The sequence below is a fragment of the Tursiops truncatus genome, chromosome 17, assembly GCF_011762595.2.
Source record: "Tursiops truncatus isolate mTurTru1 chromosome 17, mTurTru1.mat.Y, whole genome shotgun sequence".
In the NCBI taxonomy this organism is placed as follows: domain Eukaryota; kingdom Metazoa; phylum Chordata; class Mammalia; order Artiodactyla; family Delphinidae; genus Tursiops; species Tursiops truncatus.
Window position 1 is genome coordinate 39,694,364 of NC_047050.1, and position 22,734 is coordinate 39,717,097.

At 40.1% G+C, this 22,734-nt stretch overlaps 1 protein-coding gene across 6 annotated transcripts; it reads right to left on the minus strand.

Annotated features, from left to right (window-relative positions):
* Positions 1-1,066: 1,066 nt before the first annotated feature.
* Positions 1,067-22,679, minus strand: MTERF3 (mitochondrial transcription termination factor 3). Of its 6 annotated transcripts, XM_019925103.2 has the most exons (9): positions 22,486-22,663; positions 21,731-22,338; positions 19,471-19,810; positions 18,010-18,162; positions 13,039-13,228; positions 8,527-8,674; positions 8,074-8,145; positions 6,505-6,666; positions 1,067-1,346 (listed from the first exon to the last, which is right to left on the minus strand). In XM_019925103.2, the coding sequence occupies exons 3-9, from the start codon at positions 19,793-19,795 to the stop codon at positions 1,152-1,154; spliced, it is 1,245 nt and encodes a 414-aa protein (XP_019780662.2). In that variant the 5' UTR covers positions 19,796-19,810; positions 21,731-22,338; positions 22,486-22,663; the 3' UTR covers positions 1,067-1,151. The 6 variants fall into 6 exon arrangements, with proteins under 6 accessions (XP_019780662.2, XP_019780663.2, XP_004320768.2 ...); XM_019925104.3 differs by lacking the exon at positions 8,074-8,145 and having other exon boundaries at positions 22,486-22,679; XM_004320720.4 differs by lacking the exon at positions 21,731-22,338.
* Positions 22,680-22,734: the final 55 nt, after the last annotated feature.

The following is a 22,734-nucleotide window of genomic DNA, read 5'->3' on the forward strand; positions in this document are numbered from 1 at the left end:
CAGCACACAAAACCCCAATGCACACAAACTTCCCCCAAAGTTAGTGTTTAAAACACTTTGTTTCTCCAAGTTGTGAATTCGGCCGGGTAGCTCATCTCCGTGTGGTATCTGCTGAGGCTGGAATATCCAAGACGGCCTCTTCACTCCCTTACCTGGTGCCCAGGTGGCAGAGCCGGAATAGCTGAGGTTTGGTCAGGAGTCTTGTTCCACCTCATTTCTCCAAGAGTCACCAGACCTCTTTCCATCCTGGCTCAGGGTTCCAAGAGGACAAGCACAGACGCACAAGTGTCCCATGAAGCAGAGCGCACGGGCTGAGTCAGCGTGGGAGGGGGCTACAGTGCGAGCGCAGATACCAGGTGTGGCTCCTTGGGGGCCCCCAGTGTTAACAGTCTACTCAATCTCGTGATCCTCAGGTAAGTGAAGCCAGGATGCCTCACCTTACAAATAAAGAATCAGACGCACGGGTTAAATCATTTGCCAGGATTACATGTCTAAATGGTAAATGGAAAATACAAAAAAAGTATTCATGCTTCAAATCTTTACACACTGGCAAAAAGTCAAAGGTTTGTTATGGCCTTTTACTATGTCTCATTGCTCACCTTCAAACAACTTTCCTCCCTATCCCTTTTCCTTTCCTGATTCTCAGTAGCCAGCTGTGGGCAACTTTGACTATCTTTGCTCAGAAACACAACAGTGTAGATAATCCCAAATCGAATGTGTTCTGTAGCGTAATCTAAGTGAGTAGTAGATATTAGATGGATAATATAGCCTGCCCCCGAAACTCCTAACACTTCAAAGAAAATAGAGCTGTCTTGTGATGAAACCACTATAAAAGACTTTGAAAATAAAAAGGAAAATCTTCTACTGTTCTCATCTTCACCAGAAGGACAACACACCAGCCTAGTAAACTGACTCTCTTTCTCTAAGCTTGCTATATTTTAATTCTCTCCTTCCCAAGAAGGAATTGATTGAGTCAAAGACGAATTAACTTACCAGGAACTTGTAAGAAACATCTACCAGAAGTGTTCCCAAATTTATAATATTAAGAAATTGTTTCCGATATCAGTTGAGGTTTGAGGTATTTATTTTAAAATATATTTATTCATATGTACATTCACTTTACATTATTACATTTTAACATCTATCAAAAACTAAAGAGTTTTTAAGAATTTTTCAAAGTCCTGTACTGAGGCCTTGGCCATCTCTTCACAAAATATTTCATCAGGCACAGATACCAATTTGTCCAAAGAGATGTAGTTAGGTTTTCCTGGATCATACTGTGCTCTTCCTAAATAGGCAAGAAACAAATGTCTTTCTTTGACTTTAAACAACCTTGAATTAAATACCTAGAAAAGAAAAAAAAAGTTTTAAAAAACACTGTGCACTGAAAGATGAACTATAAAAATGTTTATCTAAGAATTTTAATAGGCTAACAAATATAAAGAATTGAGGGGGCGGAGTCAAGATGGCGCACGAGGAGGATGTGGAATTCGCATCTCCTCACAACGAGGTCACCTAGCAGGCACCGGTGGGGGACCACGGACACCTAAGGGGACGGGAGGAAAACCCAGCGACCAGGTAGGACGTGGGGCGTGTGAAGGGGGAGGAGAAGTGGAGGCAGGACGGGACTGGTGCCCCTGAGGGGCGGCTGGGGGAGGGGAAGGGATCCCACGACGGAAGGGGGAAATTGGGGAACCACTGGGAGGGTAGAGGATCAAAAGGGAGCGTGGCCAGGTTTCCCGCGCCCACTTGGGCCCCCAGGAACCTGCTGAGATCCCGGGCCTGATCCTCTGCCCACCAAGGAGGTCCAGCCGCGCGGGTCCTGAGGGAGTGGGAGGGAGGGAAGGGGGAGCAAAAGTAAAGGCTGGACCTCCGGGACCGGCACCCCTGAGGGGTGGCTGGGGGAGGGGAGGAGTTCCTATACCCAGCGGGACCCACCCACGGTTAGGGGTCCAGCGGCGACGGGGGAGACCCTGGGGTAGATGATGGGGGAGGGGCGTGAAGGAACGTAAGGGAAGAGGCCAGTGCCTTCCTTGTCCACTTAGGCACCGGGAAGCCTGTTGGGCTCCCAGGACTAATCCTCTGCCCTCAGAGCCTCCCTCTTAAAGCGCAGAGTCCAAGGCCTGCCCCTACACCCCACACAGGGCCCCACCTCTACACTGGGAGACCCCCTCCAACGACTTGGGCCTAAACCAAACCCACACACCCTCACCCAGGGCCCTTCCTCCTAACTCCAGAAGCCCACACTCCACAGCCCTCCTTCCCACGTGCTGCCTCCCCCTTCTGCGCAGGTCCTAAGCAGAGGCCCCGTCCCACACTCAAATGTCACACTCCCACGCGCCTGGGTCCTGCCCCCCAAACTCCACCCCCATAACCAAGGTTTTCTTTTTTTTTTTTTCCTTTTTTCTTTTATTTTTTCCTCTTTTAGACTGGGATTCTATTTTAACTTGTTGATTCATTGTTGTTGATTCTTTTATATTTTTATTTTCCTAATAAATCTTTTATTTTTCTAATTTCATTTTATTCTTTATGGTTTGTTAGTGATCTCTCCTTTTGGCTTGCTGCCCTCCCCCCCGCCTTTTTTTTCTTTTTCCTGCTGTGGTTTTATTTTACCTTGTTGCAGTAGTTTCAATTATAGTTTTACTTTTCCTAATATATTTTTTATCTTTCTAATTTTAGTTTGTTTTTTTGTTTTTTTGCGGTACGAGGGCCTCTCACTGCTGTGCCCTCTCCCGTTGCGGAGCACAGGCTCCGGACGCGCAGGCTCAGTGGCCATGGCTCACGGGCCCAGCCGCTCCACAGCATGTGGGATCTTCCCAGACCCGGGCACAAACCCGTGTCCCATGCATTGGCAGGTGGACTCTCAACCACTGTGCCACCAGGGAAGCCCTTTATTTTGTTTTTTATTCTTTGATATTGTACTGCTCCTTTTTTTCTTTCGTTCTTCCTTTTTTTTTTCTGCACCACGAAGCTTGCGGGATCTTGGTTTCCAGGCTGGAGGTAGGGCCGGAGCGCCTGTGGTGGGAGCTCCAAGTCCAAACCGCTGGACTACCAGAGAACCTCAGACCCCAGGGAATATCCATTGGAGTGAGGTGTCCCAGAGGTCCTCATCTCAGCACCAAGACCCAGCTCTATCCAACTGCCTGCAAACGACAGTGCTGGACATCTCAAGCCAAACAACCAGTAAGAAAGGAATACAGCACCACCCATCAAAAAAATAAAAGAACAAAAAAAATATGTTACAGACGAAGGAGCAAGGTAAAAACCTACAAGACCAAATAGATGAAGAAGAAATAGGCAACCTACCTGAAAAAGAATTCAGAGTAATGATAGTAAAGATGATCCCAAACCTTGGAAACAGAAAGGAGAAAATACAAGAAACATTTAACAAGGATCTAGAAGAACTACAGATCAAACAAAGGCAGAAGAACGGATAAATGAGCAGAAAGATAAAACGGTGGAAATAACTGCCAGGGAGCAGAATAAAGAAAAAAGAATGAAAAGAATTGAGGAAAGTCTCAGAGACTCTGGGACAACATTAAACGCACCAACATTGGAATTATAGGGGTCCCAGAAGAAGAAGAGAAAAAAAAACGGTCTGAGAAAATATGTGAACACATTATAGTCAAAAACTTCTCTAACGTGGGAAAGGAAATAGTCAAGTCCAGGAAGCCCAGAGAGTACCATACCAGATAAACCCAAAGAGAAACATGCTGAGACACATAATAATCAAACTATCAAAAATTAAATAAAAGAAAAAGTATTAAAAGCAGCAAGGGAAAAACAACAAATTTCATACAAGGGAATCACCATAAAGGTAACAGCTGATTTTTCAGCAGAAACTCTGCAGGCCAGAAGGGAGTGACAGGACATATTTAAAGTGATGAAAGGGAAAAACCTACAATCAAGATTACTCTAACCAGCAAGGATCTCATGCATATTTGACAGAGAAATTAAAACCTTTACAGATAAGCAAAAGTTAAGAGAATTCAGCACCACCAAACCAATTTTACAACAAATGCTAAAGGAACTTCTCTAGGCAGGAAACACAAGAGAAGGAAAAGACCTACAAAAACAAACCCAAGACAATTAAGAAAATGGTAATAGGAACATACATACTGATAACTACCTTAAATGTAAATGGATTAAATGCTCCAACCAAAAGACACAGACTGGCTAAATGGATACAAAAACAAGACCCGTACATCTGCTGTCTAGAAGAGACCCACGTCAGACCTAGGGACACATACAGACTGAAAGTGGGGGGATGGAAAAAGATACTCCATGCAAATGGAAATCAAAAGAAAGCTGGAGGAGCAATTCTCATATCACACAAAATAGACTTTAAAATAAACACTATTACAAGAGACAAAGAAGGACACTACATAACGATCAAGGGATCAATCCAAGAAGAAGATATAACAATTGTAAATATTTATGCACCAACACAGGAGCACCTCAATACATAAGGCAAATGCTAACAGCCATAAAAGGGGAAATTGACAGTAACACAAAAATAGTAGGGGACTTTTAACACGCCACTTTCACCAATGGACAGATCATCCAAAATGAAAATAAATAAGGAAACACAAGTTTTAATGACACATTAAACAAGATGGACTTAATTGATATTTATAGGACATTCCATCCAAAAATGACAGAATACACTTTCTTCTCAAGTGCTCATGGAACATTCTCCAGGATAGATCATATCTTGGGTCACAAATCAAGCCTTGGTAAATTTAAGAAAATTGAAATTGTATCAAGTATCTTTTCCTACCACAACGCTATGAGACTAGCTATCAATTACAGGAAAAAAATCTGTAAAAAATACAAACACATGGAGGCTAAACAATACACTACTAAAAAACCAAGAGATCACTGAAGAAATCAAAGAGGAAATCAAAAAATACCTAGAAACAAATGACAATGAAAACACGATGACCCAAAACCTATGGGATGCAGCAAAAGCAGTTCTAAGAGGGCAGTTTATAGCAATACAATCCTCCCTCAAGAAACAAGAAAAATCTCAAATAAACAACCTAACCTTACACCTAAAGCAAAGAGACAAAGAAGAGCCTAAAAACCCCCAAAGTTAGCAGAAGGAAAGAAATCATAAAGATCAGATCAGAAATAAATGCAAAAGAAATGAAGGAAACGACAGCAAAGATCAATAAAACTAAAAGCTGGTTCTTTGAGAAGATAAACGAAATTGATAAACCCTTAGCCAGACTCAACCATAAAAAACAGAAGAAGACTAAAGTCAATAGAATTAGAAATGAAAAAGGAGAAGTAACAACTGACACTGCAGAAATACAAAAGATCATGAGGGATTACTACAAACAACAATATGCCAATAACATGGACAACCTGGAAGAAATGGACAAATTCTTAGAAAACCACAACCTTCCAAGACTGAACCAGGAAGTTGAAGACTACTTACTTTACAATGTTTCTATAAGCCAAATTTTCACAACTGCAGGCTTCTAACTTTTTATAATGAATACACATGCATTTGATGAAATAGAAAAATGCTCTATTAAGGGCCCATTCAGAGTGAAGTATGATACGTACATAAACACTACTATTTGTGAGGGAACTGCACCAAATGCAGTCTAGTTCTGACAGTTATATTAAAGTCATAGTTCTTTGCCCACCTTTACATCAAGAACACATTTGGCAAGTGGAGTAGAGGAATCACTTTAATGAAATTCAATCTTTCATTTATCCAATGAATACTCACTGAGTGTCTATTCACATGCCAAATAGGAAAGAAGGATGACTTTTATGAGATTCAATCAATCATGTGTTCAACAAATATCTATCCAGTGCCTACTAATTGGCCCATTATAGTTCCAGGCTCTGGGAATTCAGCAGTGTATAAATCAGACAAGATCTGCTTTCAAAAAGTTAACATTCTTGTGAACAAGCAGATAATGTCATTCACCAAGTAAAGAACAGGAAAAAGTCTAATTAGCTTAGAAAATATAATTATGGCTTTGGCATGATAGCTAACTGGAAGTGTTTTATACTTTGTAGGAGATCATTATAACATGGCTTGTTAACTAATGGATTTAGATAGACTAAGTGGAAAAGTACATTTAGAATTGAAAGGACCTTTAAGGGAAGTGATCTATTTCAAATTTAAAGGGAGAAAAACACAAGAGAGTACGTTAGATTCCAAAGGCAGAACGAGGACTAGGTTACAAAGTACAGGGAAATAGATTCATCACTCATTTCTCCTCTGGAGATGTACATGAATGCCCTAGAAGATGTAAACTTTTCACAAGTGATCCATCTACTGCATTTGCTAGATGTGGTCTTGCTAAAAAGATGCGCAAAAAGAAACGTGACCTTAATACCACTCTCAGAACTCTACTGCATTTGGTCTGATTCCTTCACAAACAGCAAGGGGTTTTCACAAGCGGACTGTGCACATGGAGAGCAGCTCCAGATGAAGGGCGATGACAGCTCTTACAGAGCAGCGAGCTATGCGCTCCTCACCTGCGGGAACTTGACAATGATGTGGTGCGGAATGCACATCACATTGTGCACGTAGTCGAAAGTCTCGGTAATTTTCCTTTTACTTGCAGTTAACATCTTTGGGATTTTGGTGATCATATGTTGAATTTCTTTATGTTTAAAACCTAGTTCAAGCCGGTAAACCTAAGAGAAAGATAGAAATAGTTATTTTGGTAATATGCCAGGGGACACATTGATTCTTTCAAAATTTAAAATAAGGACATTAAAATCTGGAGATGGGGCTTCCCTGGTGGCGCAGTGGTTGAGAGTCCGCCTGCCAATGCAGGGGACAGGGGTTCGTGCCCCGGTCCAGGAAGATCCCACATGCCGCAGAGCGGCTGGGCCCATAAGCCATGGCTGCTGAGCCTGCGCGTCCGGAGCCTGTGCTCCGCAGCGGGAGAGGCCGCAACAGTGAGAGGTCCGCGTACCGCAAAAAAAAAAAAAAAAATCTGGAGATGGCTATTCCAATGACCTTACGGGTTCATAGTTTCCTGCTTCTGGGGTAACCTGAATTTTAAACCCCTCTCCTGAGGATGAGCTAATCACAGCCTGATGACCACAATGAAGATCACCAAAAGGAGCTAGCATAATTACGAAATAAGAGTAACGGTGCTCACAGGAGGCCTGCGCAGGTTATCTGTATGGGCCCCACACCACACAGACCAACAGTAAGACTCTCAAAGTGCTTTCTGAGCCTCTGCTCCCAAGCACACTCCTATGCATGTCATCTGGAAAAACTACATGTCAAAATTCTAAACAGAGATGATTAAAAAAAAAAAAAAACTCCAATGTAGGTTAGGTCCTCTGTGTGCATTCACAGTATCCCATGCTCCCTGACCAATCCGTTCCTCTCATCGCTCCGCGGGAGATTCCCCCCACTGGACCGTAAGCTCCACAACGGCAGGGACTATCTCCCCAGCACAGCGCATGGGCAGGCGCTCAATAAAAATGTCTTCAACGGCCGAGTATGAAACACTTTAGGCAACTCAGAAAATAGGCTTAATATAATAATTTCAAATACTCCGACAGCTTTGTATACTAACAAGTCAGCTGCCCCTGGTTCTATCATATTCCCTTGGAGGGAGGACAGTAAGGAGTGTCTGGTATGTTCTCTGATAGATCTAGAGCTGGCAGTTGGCACAGGTTCTAGGAGAGCAATATGCTGGCTACTGCTCTCTTCAAAGAAGCCTTCTGGCTCCAGCCTCCACAGCTCGTCTCCCGCCTAGGTGACGAAGACACAGACCCTCACCCTGGGCAAAGGAAGCAGCTTCCAGGTCCCATCCAGATACCTAACCTGCTCCGCTAGGATTACGGGTATCAATGTCTGCAAGGAGACTAACTCATGTAACACCTGGTTGACATGTGAAAAAATTATAAACTAAGATAAACTGCTTGCTAGATATTTATTATATCATTTCCTCTGTCTATCTTTTTAGAAATAACTTCTTTTACAATCTAGTTTTCTTTAAGATGATGGGAGCAAATCTATCCTCTTCAGAGGACTTAACCACTTAAAGAAGCTGATTTCTCAAAAACTAACAGTCATCCTACCTTCATGTTTTCCTTCACAGGCTCCAGACTTCCAGTTAGTAGCCTTGGGAGACGAATTACCAGATCTCTAGTCTACAGTTATAAAACAATCTATTATTAATATGTATGCATATTCAACTAGGTTGGAAAAAACAAGGCATTACTAGGAATACAAAACTAAAATTTAAAATATGACCCAGTAAAAAAATGCTAAGGAACCCAAAAATACATAAACTTAATATTGTTTGAGGGAAAAAACCAGTGCTCAGAATAAAACTTGAGAAACCAACTTGATGGAATTATTACAAAATGATATAGCTATATGATTAACCTAGCGAGGTAATTCATTCTTGTACAGAAAATATCAGGCATTTATAGAATTCATACAGGCCAAGTATCTGTTAGAAACATGAGATTTAACAGTTACTAAATGTAGCTGACATGGAAACATACAAATTCTCTCCTTCTCTTTACCTTCTTCACACCAAGTTCAAGTTCTTTCTGAAAAAATCCCAATCTGTTATCCAGTCTTTCCACTGAAAAACTCAGCAAAAATGGTGCATTTCTGACCATCTGTGCAATATCCACTTTACTGAAATTTTTTGACAGTAGATAAGCCACCCTAGAGAGACAAACAAAACACATGCACATACGATAAGTATTTACTAGTGTCATATTCCCACACCAAAAAAAAGTTTAAGTAAAAACATTCTATAATAATGGCCCCAAATACGGTTAAAACAAAACGAGCATCCATCCAACTCTAGAATGGTTTCCATTTATAACTGGAAACAGAAAATAGTTCTGAAACCCGCTAACAGACAGATTCCCTTTTCAGTTAATCTGACTTACTAGTTGGTAGAAAAAAATGAAATAGCTTCTATTTAAGTTTTTTGGTTTTTTTGCTACGAATAGAAAACACACAAATTAAGAAAAGATGGGATTCAGAACTCTTTTTACAAAGAAAGACCATCAAGCAGGGCTAAGACTGAAAAGAGGAAATTTTTTTTTTGGCTGCACTGTGCAGCTTGCATGATCTTAGTTCCCAGAGCAGGGATCAAACCCAGGCCCCCAACAGTGGAAGTGTGGAGTCCTAACCACTGGACTGCCAGGGAATTCCTGGAATTTTTTATTTTAGTACATTTACTGAGAATGTATTTTCTTTTTTTTCCCCCTTTTTTTTTTGCGGTACGCGGGCCTCTCACTTCTGTGGCCTCTCCCGTTGCGGAGCACAGGCTCCGGATGCGCAGGCTCAGCGGCCATGGCTCACGGGCCCAGCCGCTCCGCGGCATGTGGGATCCTCTGGGACCGGGGCACAAACCCGCGTCCCCTGCATCGGCAGGCGGACTCTCAACCACTACGCCACCAGGGAAGCCCCGAGAATGTATTTTCATAAATAATTTTTACTGCAGTCCTTCAATATGTATTTTGTTAACAACTGAGAAGTTTCCTGCTAAATTTCTGGGAAACAAAGTAAGGTAGCAAAATACAGGAAGTTTGACTATAAAATAACATTATTGATTTTTTAAAATCTATAAACATAGTAAAAGGCAGTTTAATTAAGTGCCTGAAATATCCTTGGACATTATCTTGTTTAATTCTCATCAGAAAAACAAAAACAAAACAACCCCCTGTGGGCCAGGTAAATTTCCCACATTGCATTTGAAAAAACACACTCAGAGGAGTTAAATAACTTGTCTTAGACCACCAGCTAATTAATAACAGAGCTGAAACTTGAACTCAGGTATGCCTACTTCTAATGACTACGATACTTTTATACCATATATTGGAACTTATTATATTTTATACTCAGTGACTATTACCCCTTTAAACCAGTCCCTTAGAGGCAATGAGAGAAAAAAACTGATAAATTTAACTACATACAAAATTTAAATGCAAGGCAAAAAAGAAATCATCAACCAAGTCAGACAAGTGACAGTCTGGGAAAATATTTACAACATGTCACAGAGAAGGAACTAATTTTGTTAATATATAAAAAAACGCTTACCAAAAAAAGAAAAAGGCCCAATTAAGAATAGCAAAGGACACTTCTAATTTATAGAAAACAGAAGTTCCTGCTAAATTTCTGGGAAACAAAGTAAGGTAGCAAAATACAGGAAGTTTGACTATAAAATAACATTATTGATTTTTTTAATCTATAAACATAGTAAATTTATAATTTTTAGAAATTTATAATTTATAGAAAACAGAAGTTCTAATTTTCTAAAGTTCCAAATTTCTAATTTATAGAAAACAGAAGTTCAACATAGGAAAAGATCCTCAAAAAAAAGAAAAGATCTCCAAACATCTGATGCTCCAAACATCATTTCCAAAACAATGAGGCAATGTTTTCATCTATGAAATGAACTGAAATCCTAAAGTTTGATGACACTGTATTAGTGTGGAAAACAGGGAAACTGGCACTTCTGTACACTGTGGGTGGGAGTGTAAGCTGGAAAACCTGTATGAAGGACAATTTGTCAATATCTATTAAAATTATAAACGCATATATCCTTTGACCTAGAACTTCTACGTCTAGAAATGTATCCTACAGATATACACCAATATGTGACATGATGTATACATAAGAGGAGTCACTGCAGCTTCTTTGTGATAGTAAAGCCAGAAACCACCACCATGTTTACCAAAAGGGGACTAGACACATCCACAGTATAAACTATAAAAGGGTTAAAATAGGCAGAGCCAATAAAAACTATCCCCAACATAGAGTTAAGGTAAGAATGTGAGGTGCAGAATGGTATGCATAAATGCTACATACTGTATGTACATGTGTTCTTGTGTATGTGTATACATAGATACACATGCATGCTTGTATATGATAGAACATTCTTAGCTAGTTGAACAAAAAACTTGATAATAGTAGCTGCCGCCACAGATGGGTCTTGCAAGGCTGATGAGGGACAGGAATATGTAGGTTGGGAAGGAGAATTACCATTTTTTTCCTTTGTTTTGGATACAGGAAAGATCAATATCTGATAAAAATATTATTGAAACTGTTATCTACTGTGATAACTTTTCCAATAAAAAATTAAGATATAAGGCCCAGCCGAAAGAAAATTTCTAATAACTTAAATGCAGATTATTCATTTGAAAATTCTTAAAAAGAATCAACCAACTTTTTAATACATTTCAAATTCTCTTCATTGAAAAGAAAACAAGTATATGCGATCAGTGCTATTATAGAAATTCTAGAAAATAAGACTGCTGTACATACCAGAGCCAGAAGGTAAGTTCAAAAAAGATTATCATACCTTTGCCTCTTCCAGGAGAAGCTTACTTTTCACTGTATACCCTTTTGAGTACATGTGGTAAATTACCTATTAAAAACTTCCAAGTAACTTTTTAAAATGCTCCAGTTTACTTTGGCAGTCAGCCAGGTTTCGGAAACATTAGACTATACTATTACATGAGAGTATTCTTTAATTGTTAGGAGCATGTGTGATCTTGAGCAAATTAACTTAAGCTGCTTTTAAGCTTATGTTTCCTTCGTAGATTTAAACGTAGGGAGACAGTACAGTGTAGTAGCCAGGACTCTGGAGTTAGACTAAGTGGATTTGAATCCCACTGCCACTTACACTAGCTGGGTAATCTTGGGCAAATTATTTAACCTCTCTGTGCCTCTCCTGTAAAATGGGGATATTAATAATAATGGTGCAGTAGGCAGCCTCTGAAACAGTTCCCAATGATCTCCACCTCCTGGTATGTATTCTTTCTTGAACTAAATCTTGAGCAAAAGGGCAAGTTAGTTTTTAAATGGGGAGAGAATGAGCGTTCCAGACAGTCGGGAGGAGCAGAGCTAGACATGTCAGACTGAGTCTCCTAGAATCATTCTTTCCCTCCCCTGTATTGTAATAGCCTGTCTATATTACACCAGACTGTAAGTCACATGAAGGGAGAGAGTGTGTCTATCTAAGTGCCTTGCATATATAATAAGGGTTCAAACTATTCAATATAAGAAATGTAGTTTTTTTTGTTCTGTTTTTTCCTAGTTCAGAGACTAGACTCTGATAGTTCAAGGAACTGCAAAGCTCTCTGAAACCGGTGTGAGAACAGTCTAGGGGGAGAAGATTAGAGGCAGATTAGTTAGGAGACAGTTGCGGTATTCTTCACGTGAAATGATGGGGACCTGAGGTAAAGTATTCAAAGTGAAGATTAAGAGAAATGCATTGACTGATTTGAGAGCAATAAAAATAGAACCAACAGGCCTTGGTAGTTTATTAGATGTGGATGATAAAAGAAGAGAAGCCAAAGTTAACACCAGTATTTCTGATCTGGGCAGCGGGGTGAACAGTGTTCTCATTCAGGCAATCTGGGAAGACCTAATTTACGTGAGAGGTGGGGGTGATGATAAATCCAAGATGTGAACTTATGAGACACAGACTCTGTCTCACTCTCTGGTGTGCCCAATGCCCAGCAGGATTCTTACCTCACAGATCAATACTATCGCACTGTATCAATTCTCACAGATGCAATAAATTCTTTGAATGTTGAATGAAGTACAAAGATGTTTATAAAAGTGCTATTTAAAGAAGAAAAAAAGGAAAAACCAAAATAGACAGAGATGATTAAGCAAATTATACAATATTTGCCAAAACAAGGTCAAATGTCTACCATCAAAAATTGTCCAGAAAGAACAACAGAAAAGATCAGCCTTTCATAATTTTAAGTGTACTATCAGATAATTTAGCCATGGTTAATGGATTTTTAAAAAAACTTATCCCAGTTTCCAAAGGATTGGCTTAGCATTAAGTTGAAATCATAAAAGTAATGATGGGTAGTTGAACAAAAGAAATGATTTAGATACTTAATTTTGATCAAAGAAGGTCCATAACAAAAAAATAACATTCACATTCATTAATTACCTCAGTAGATCCTTGTGCTGCTGAGACTTAAAAAAATAACTTACACATATATTTCTTCGTAGCCACTTCTAGGATTATGTGAAAATCATTCTAAAAGCCCTACCTGGTCTTAAGATTTTCAAGGTCTTCAGAGAAAATAGCATAGTTTTTCGTCAGGAATGTTCCCAGTTGGTTATCCTCTATGCCCAAATCTTTAAGAAACAGGAGTATTTGCTTAATGTCTTTTTCAAAATCCAGTCGCAGAAGGAGGTTGGCTGCATCTGGATGTTTTTCTATCTTGGATAAATCCACTCCTGTAATAAATTACGAACACCATTTGAAGAGAACTGCTTGGCTGAGCCATTAAACTTTATGTACAGAAACACAAGAACTCACTGATGGAGATCAACAACCCATCCCAAGGAGACCTGAGACAGGCCAATAGAAACTTCTAAATATTTTTAAACTAATTTGGTTGCAGAAATAAAAATAAAATTTTAAAAAATGTAGTACTTATTTCAAAGCCATGTATAAAGGAAAACAGTGCATTTGGGGCTAAATTTCCACCCAAAACAAATTCACTACGTCATATTGACCTAGGATCATCATTTTTACCGATGGTTTCTTGAATATTGTTTGCAGGATGCTTATGTGCCCCTAATGATCTCCACAGTAACTGATTAACTGGTAATTTCTGCAGGGTAACAAACCCTATGAATTGTTACTTTCTTTGAAGTTTATCATTTCTTTAATTATAAGCATTATTTTAAAAAATTGTTTCTGATCCCCTCCACAGAAGGAATAAAAGTTACCCTGTGTCTTACTCATTGTATTTTCTTTATGCTTTATTAGCATAAAGACAAGTACCTTGAAGGAGCTCAAGAAATGTCTGCATGAAGCAGGTGAACATATACAGCCCTCAAGCACAAAACGAAGCAGAAAGTATACCACCTTCAACCTTCACATATCCTTAGAATCTTAGGTAATCTAAGTAAATGAGACAAGGGACAGGAGAGATTAAGAAGGGGGAGAAAGCAAGTTGTTATTTTACTTTGGTTATGGATATAATTCGATGTTCACGTTAATTAGGCAGGGAATCAAAGTAACCCTTGATTCAAAATTCTCATTAAAACTAAGCATTTTATTCTCTCGCTTTTTTCCTTTTACCTGATTTTTAAAAATTAAACATGAATAGGAAAGGCCTATTCCTTATCTTTAAAATAAACATTTGAAAATAATGTAAAACTTTAGTTTAGACTTAAATTTTATATTGCTAAAAATATTTCTTCAGGTTAAAATGTAACTTTCAAACCGATTTCTAGATGCAACTTTACAGCCTTAAATATAAAAACAATGAAATAAAAGCACTGTTTTTTAATGGTGTCTACAACCAGAAAAATAAATTATAATTCCATGTATTATTAGATCCAAATATAATTCCAAACCCAAATTTCTTGATATTAAAACAGGTATTGATATAAGATGATCATGAACAGAAAAACAGATTACACACACACACACATACACACAGAATGAAGACACAGAACGAAGACCAAAAACAGACCCAGGATGAACTACAAATCTAGTATACAATAAGGATATTTCAAATCAATGAGGGAAAAGATGGACTATTCATTAAAATATAATGGGATCTCTAGCTATATATTTGAAAAATAATAATTCCTTCTATGTCTGATACAAAAATTAATTTCAGATAGAAATTACTACCACTCTAAAGCTACTAGAAGAAAACACAGAATTTTAAAAATAATATTAAGTATGACTACACAAGCCATTGTATGGCTTTCTGTAATACATGTATTTGCATAGAAAAAGGTGGGGTAATGTATGTATTTGGGTAGAAAATTTGTACTCAACAAATTGGTGACAGTGGTTACCTTTGGAAAGTGGAACTAGAAATGTAGAGATGGTAAGAGTTCTTTCTCCTGTCACAGTCTGCACTTTTAACAACTAGATGTAATTATTTTATAATTTAAAAATAATACTAATAGAAAAATAAATTAAATTATTCGATGGATGGATAAATAAGATAGAAACTAGTTCCAAAAATCTGTGATAAACGTGGGAAGGGATGCTTTGAAAATAACATACAGGGTTCGGACTCCAAACTTAACTCAATATTACAGATGACATGTGCTGAAGTGCCTCACTCAGCATGAGCCGTCACACCCTGACTGTGCTGAAATCGAATTCCTGAAAAGCTGCTTCTTAACAGCAACAGGAGAGCAGAATCTCACCAGGAGAGCACACTGCTGTCAGCACAAATACTTGGGCTTACTCACGATTTCATTAACTTGAAAAAATAGTCACTGAATGCCTCTCATGGGACCAGGCACTTATGCGGATATAAAAAATGAATAATACATGATTCTAACTTCTAGGTGACCACAGCCTAAGTTGGCTTTACCCCATCAGTTCAGTAACTATAATTACCACTGTATTCAGTTATGGTTACACATACTTAGTGCATCAATCAGGGTCTGGCAGGCAACAGTAGTTGTCCTAGAAAGTTCAAATGAAAAACACTTTAATGAAGGGACTCTGTACAGTGGTGTGAGCAGAGTCAAGGGAACAAACAAGGGCATCCCTAGCGCTAAAGGGACAGGGAGGAAAGAGTGTTATGAGAACCCAGAGGGAGCCGGAAGCTATAAAGAAAGGGCTGCTCAGTAGGAGCTGTTGCCATGGAACAAGGCAGTTCCATGACCCAAGGCTGGGAGGGAAAAGGGAAAACAACTCCCACCTGCCCTCCCTCTTCTCCTACAAGTGCCCCCCACTGCTGAAGCTGCCCAGAAGCCAGCTGGCAAAGGAGGCCGAGTGCAGAGGTTAGCCTCCTGGGATAAAGAACAAGCAGAGAAAGGGAGAAAACAGATCTGAGAAGCAGAGAAGAACCAGGACACTTGAGTCCTCAAAAATACTGCTTAACAATGCAATCATGGTTCCTCTAGGGTACTGTTATTTAAGTTACTGCCAAGACGTGCTGTTGAAGTATCAGCATACAGATGAAGGAGTGGCTGAAACATATTTCAAAGCTCTAGGTATACTGTGACTTATTTAAATGTAGGGACCACAGGGGTCTCACGTTTATCTGGCATTACCTGTGGCACCTCTCACAGGGCTGGGAAAGCCCTGAGCTTTCATGCCTGCAGCAGATGTCATCTTTCTCTCTCCTTTGAACCCACAGAACACTTTATGTGTATCTCTGTGTGGAATTTATCACTTCACCTTGCATTTTTGGATTTGTTATTCTTTTTTTTTTTGTGGTACGCGGGCCTCTCACTGCCATGGCCTCTCCCGTTGCGGAGCACAGGCTCCGGACGCGCAGGCTCAGAGGCCATGGCTCACGGGCCCAGAGGCTCCGCGGCATGTGGGATCTTCCCGGACCAGGGCACGAACCCGTGTCCCCTGCATCGGCAGGCGGACTCTCAACCACTGCGCCACCAGGGAAGCCCCTGTTATTCTTATGTATGTGTATTTAGATGCTCCTGAAGACCTGAAGCTTCTTGAGAACAAAGGCCATTCCCTATACATTTGAGTAACTTGCACAGGGACAGATGAGTAAACAATTATAATAGTGTTATTATTGCTAGGACTGAGGTAAGCAGGGGGTGATGCAAAGAGCCCAGAGGAGGGTAACTCTATCTGGAGGGTCAGAGAAGACATTTGGGAAGTTACTTGAACCTGAGTTAAGTTCTCCAGTTGTCAGACCTGGCCAACAAAAAGGAGGGAAGTGGCAAGCAAGTGAAGCTGAAAGGCTAAGCAAGGGCCAGACCAGGAAGAGCTTAGAAGGATTTCACGGAGGTCACTGACATAGGCAGATTCGCATTTTAGAAAGAGCACTAATGTTAGAGAGATTACCAGGGCAGCACTGCTGAAAGGAAGACTATCAAGCCAGGAAGCTCCTAACTTTTCACTGAAAACTAAGGCAGTGACTAAGCAATGAGAGAAGCAGTGGATCTGAGATAATCCCTTGCCCATCCTGTTCCTCTCAATCCCCCAAAGGAGGTTTCTTATCTGGGAAAATCAAATAAGAGAAGTTCCAGGTCCAGAGATAATGGGAAAAGCAGAAAGTAGCAATAAGGTGCTAGACTGAAAATATTGATAAGAGGACGAACCTAAGTTTGCAGGCAGATCTCTTGGCTGCCTTCAACCATCCAGATCTCGGAGCATCCTCCCAGTCAACAAGCTAAGATAGTTATGGAGCAAGCCTAGAGAGAAACCATCCACATCAGGAGGATAGCGGGCTCCAGAAGGAAGGTCAGGGTAGTAGGGAAATGGAAGTAATATATCATCTGATAGGGTTGACTGTAGGAAAAACTGTCCTGAGAGGCCATTGGAAGTTGTAGGAAAATTGAAAGAAAACGAATCAAATGAAAAACAAAGCAATTGTTAACTCCAAGAAAATGAAAGGTTGAAAAGGAAGGAAAACAATCATAGCACACTTCCTAGACAGCAGTCGAGCAATATTTAGAATTATAATGAAATCAGTGACTAATGATTAACCTCAACATTGTTAATATAGCCTATTGGGAGAATTGAAGAGAATGAAAGGGAAAAGTATGTGTACATGTAAGAGATTAACTGATGTCTAAAACTGATGAACCAAGCAACAGCACCATAAGCAATTACATGTACATTTAGAGGTTAAATACAAACAGAAAGAGCTAGGAAAGTAGATACTCTAGGGAACGGGGTGCGAAGTCAGGAAGGATGAAGCTGGGAGTGCGGTTTATCACTAGAAGCCTTTTCACACTATTTGACTTCTATGCATGTGTATGTACTTTGATAAAGATTAAAAATGCTAATTTTAAAAGTAAGGCAATAGGGCTTCCCTGGTAGCGCAGTGGTTGAGAGTCTGCCTGCCGATGCAGGGGACACAGGTTCGTGCCCCGGTCAGGGAAGATCCCACATGCCGCGGAGCAGCTGGGCCCGTGAGCCATGGCCGCTGAGCCTGCACGTCCAGAGCCTGTGCTCCGCAACGGGAGAGGCCACAACAGTGAGAAGCCCGCGTACTGCAAAAAAAAAAAAAAAAAAAAAAAGTAAGGCAATAAAATAAGTGTAGGTTACTCAGACTTACCTAGAAGCACTAACTTCTTCAGAGTCTCAGAATGATCCACATAGTCTCGAAGTGTGAATGAAGAAGGGGGCAGTGTAGGGTCCGCAATAATCTGAACGGCCTCCTCCTCGGAAATTGGCTGCAATGGAGACAATGGAGGCAAATCGTCCAGTCCTTTGCAGCCAGGATATGGAAAAGGAGAAGTGAGTTAGCTCTCCAATCTGTACACTTGAAGCTCTTTCTGTAAAGACAGCCTCTTGCCTAGTTTTCTTCTTTTTGAATCTTGGCATCATTTCTGAATTAGACATCTCAAAATTCCATATATTTTCTACCTTCTAAGAGGTAAGGTTAAGACTCTTTAGAGATATCAACTACTATTCCTCCAAGATAAGAAATCTGTTGGTGAAATCCTGTACAAAATTCCTTTCCTTCACTTGTAATCAACAGGTATGAATGCTAAAGACCAACTGACCTTCAAGTACATTTTGAGAAAGAGATCGAGTTTACCACAGCTTGTTAAGTTGGCCAAAAGTACAACATACCAGCCTGAATTGTATGGGTTCAAGTCATCACATCCTGAAGTGTCTTCACTTTGATCCAACCCCTTCTCCTCCAAGTTATTCTCAAATATGTCTATAAGAGGACTTCTATGATTCTGTTTCTATCACCTACAATCCTTTGCCAAGGACATGACCTCTCTAGTATAGCCTTGAGTCTGAGGTTTGGTTTGTCTTAAGTCAAACCCTTAAGTATAGAAGATGCTGGTAACTGTAACCTACCTTAGGCTAAGGAATCAGGGCCGTGACTTTTTATTCTATTTTTGGTCTCTAATCACTACCCTTTCTCATTTCTCATAGCCAGCCACCCCTCCCTGCCCTTACCCCCCAGCTTGCTTGCTGTCGTCTTCTACTTAACCTAATATTATCTCATTTACGGTGAAATATTCCTTGCATAGGAATGTGCCTAGAACGAGAAGCACAGGAGGGAGAAGACTGACTAAAAAAAACTACATGAGGGCGCTTTTTGGGATGTGCTATTTGTTGTTCTTTTTGTTCTATATGTTGTTTGTAGTGGCTGTTACACAACTAAAAGCATTATGTCAAAATTCATAAGACCGTATACCCAAAAAGGAGGACTGTTACTTGGGTAAAATTATACCCTAACTAGGTATATAGAAAAGGGTAAATTAAATCCTAATAAACCTAATTACCACCAGAAAAATTTTTTTTTAAAGAATCTAAATAACGAACTTAGAAAGTGTTATTCATGTAGCTATAAAACATTCTTATACATATTAATCTCTAAACTTTTTCTTAGTTAGTAAAATAGAGGCATAATAGAAGCAAATGAATAGAAGCGGCATTGTTCTTTTTCTCTCCTGGCACAAAGTATGACTTGAAACGGGCAAACAAAATGTAAACAGGTAGTCGTTCAATCTACCGAAGTGGGGCAAAGGGGAATTTTCTGAAACTTGAAAATTACCTTCTAGAGACAGTTCAGAATCAAAGCTGGGTATCTTTTGTGACAGCTCATTCACAGAAGGAAGCAGAGTGTTTGGGGCGCACTTAATCTCTTGACTACTTGAGTTGGTAGACTGGGAACTATTCCACACAGAGGAAGTCCGATAAGTCTTAAACCCCGACCGGAGAAAGCAATCGTCAGAGGACAGCTGAGGCTGAGCAAAAAAGCCAGGCAACAATGTTTTTCCTGCTCTGGGAAAACATTTTCTGAGTTGCATAGCGGTAAGGAAGCTACTCAACTTAATTGAGTTGAGCCATCTGGGTATCTGTTGGGCTAGCAGGGCCATTTTTCTTAAAGTAGCCTACAAAAGAAATATATAACTATCAAAAAAGAGAAACGTATTTTACTTAAATGTTTAAAACAGTTTTCAAACAACAAAAAGATAAACTGCAAATTATTTTTTTCTAATTAAAAGGAGTTTAATAAATTTAGATCCCTAAAGCAGTCAGATGTTTTTAAGCTCAGGAAAAGCCCAAAACAAGGCAGTTTCAGTTACAAACCAAAAGACAGGAACTTCTGAACTGGAAAAATAAAGATATACTTTGCAATTTAAAAACAAAAAGCAAAATCAGTGGCGTAAGAAAAACAATTAAAACAAAAATCTGTAAATGTTCAAATTACAGCTGAACCTGTTAATATTTAAAGAAAACAGGTGATGCAATTAAGTGCTCTTGAAATTTGGTTTGAAGGACATTTAAGAAGATTGCTGATCAAAATAACACTGAGGGCTTCCCTGGTGGCGCAGTGGTTGAGAGTCCGCCTGCTGATGCAGGGGACACGGGTTCTTGTACCGGTCTGGGAAGATCCCACGTGCCGCGGAGTGGCTGGGCCCGTGAGCCATGGCCGCTGAGCCTGAGCGTCCGGAGCCTGTGCTCCGCAACGGGAGAGGCCCCAACAGTGAGAGGCCCAAGTACCGCAAAAAAATAAAAATAAAACAAAATAACACTGAATTATTCAGATGCATTTTATGTATGTACATTAATCACAAAATAAAAACAGGAAGAATTCTACTTAGTCTTAAATGAATCATAAAATATTATCATTGCTATCTAGAAGGTTGTTTCTTGCTTCATTCTCAGGGTTGAGCCCTATTATTACACAGATAAAGCTGTTCCTCAAAAGACAGTTGAACAAAACCAGTTTTGCCAAAATCTGTTTGTAGGAAAAAAGAAAAAGCCTTTTAAAAAAAGGGGTCAAAACTAATAAGCAAAATGAACAGACAGAAATAATAAGCAACCAGCAGTGAATATACGTATATTTTGACCGAAAAAGCAGTTGTTTTTAAAAGAGACTTTTATCAGGAAAGGACTTTTATATTTAGCCAGCTTAATTAAAGGGTAAATTTGGTGCATATTATTTTATATTAAGTAAGACAATCCATATAAAATACAGCATAGAGTCCAGCATATGCAAAATGCCCAACAAATGTTAGCCATCATCAATATTATTATTGATTACACAACCAAACATAAATGAATTCTGAATTAACTGTTGCATACAACTTTTTGATTTCTCTCTATACTGAAATTCAGCTTGTTTTATGCTCTGAATTAGACCAGATAAATGCTTGAGGGTCTAACCTCCTCTTAGAGATTTGTGGTTTAGGGAAGTCTCCTGAAAGGAATTTATAAAAGTGAAATGTCTCACTGTCATTCTGAAATGATCTTATAAAGGAAAAAAGTATTTACAATAAATAGCCTTGTGGGCTAGGTGACTTGTGTTAAACTTTGGTGGGAAATGAGTCTCCAAATCTGCCGTGTTTCCCTTCAATCCTACAATATTCATTCTCTGCACAGCAATGTCATAAGGGCATTGAGCTGGAAGCCAGAAGACCTGTTATGCTGCATCAAGACTAAGTTTCTCACCGTGATCCAGCACAATGACTGGCCCATGATGGGGGGTTCAATAACCATTCTTTAAATGACAACTTTTAAAAAGGTTACGGGTACAATAAGGTGATTCTTAAGCTCTAAAGTGTTCTGACTTCTCAGTTTGTCTAAGCAATGTCCTACTTTAAAGCAAACTCCTGAAATCCCAAACCCACTCTGAAGCCTCTAGAGTAAGGCTCAAATTAAAACTCCTCTCACATTAGAACGATTTGCTTTTGAATTCTATCCATATTCATTAAAAGATCTTTATGCAAACAACTAATGTTTATCCTTCTGCTTTTATTTACAAGTGCACTATCTTCACTACATCATCATTTCATTGTTGTGTATACCTCTTAACAGTTGATTAATTGTTCGTTCACGAGAGCAGGGCTGGGTCTCATCTCTGGATCCACCCTCCCAGTGACTATTCCCTCTAGCCCAGAGCCTTGCACTGCTCCAATGTTTTATGGATGGAAATGAATCAGTTGCAACTACGGTTAGCTCATCTGCTTACACAGTATTTAAACCCGGTAAAGCATCTGCGCATGTGTATAAAAGCCCTACCCCGTGATCAGCTCTCTAACACGACCCTTTTCATCAGGAAGGTTAAAGTTAAAGAAAAAAAACCTGTAATAACTCTGAAGTCCATTAAAATATGTCATATACTAGTTCTCAACTGCGTGCCTTAGTATTTCGTTAGGAATTGGCACTTAAATATTCTTTGGCGAGGGTTCAAGATTTCGACCTGTGTAAGGCTAATAAATGAAATCAGGAGATGAAAGGTGGGTGGGAGGATGGCTGCGTAATAAGGGGCCTCTCATCTACTGATTGACGCCCTCCCTAGGCCATTTTAGTTCCCCAACCGAACTTCCGGAGGAAGGCCGTTGACATGCTGGCCCTCCTTCCGCATCCTCCGCAAAACGCGCGAATAAACAACATGATTGCGTTTTCATTTCATCTGCCAAGAAAACAAAACGAAATTATTCACCCTTAATTGAAGACCTAAAGGCCAAGAGGTCCCCGGGCGCGGCCTACAGCAGTATAGGGCCGGACCCGAACCCCAGCAGGGCGCACGCCCCTCGCGCTCCGGCGGCTTCCGCTTTACCTGTGGCGAGGCCTATGCCTCGTGGTCTTTCTCGCAGGGACCACCAGACTGGCCGGGCCGCGCGAACTGCCCCGCAGCACAGATACCCCACTTGTCTGCCCGCTCGCCGGTTGCTCCTAGCTCCCTAGCCCACGTGGGCTGAGGCCGGAGTGGGCCAGACCATCTGCGAGGCTGCGCGGGGGAAGAGCGGGCGGCGTGCAGGGGACAGAGCCGGCCAAGGGCCACAGTTTCCCTTCTCCTGCGCGTTGC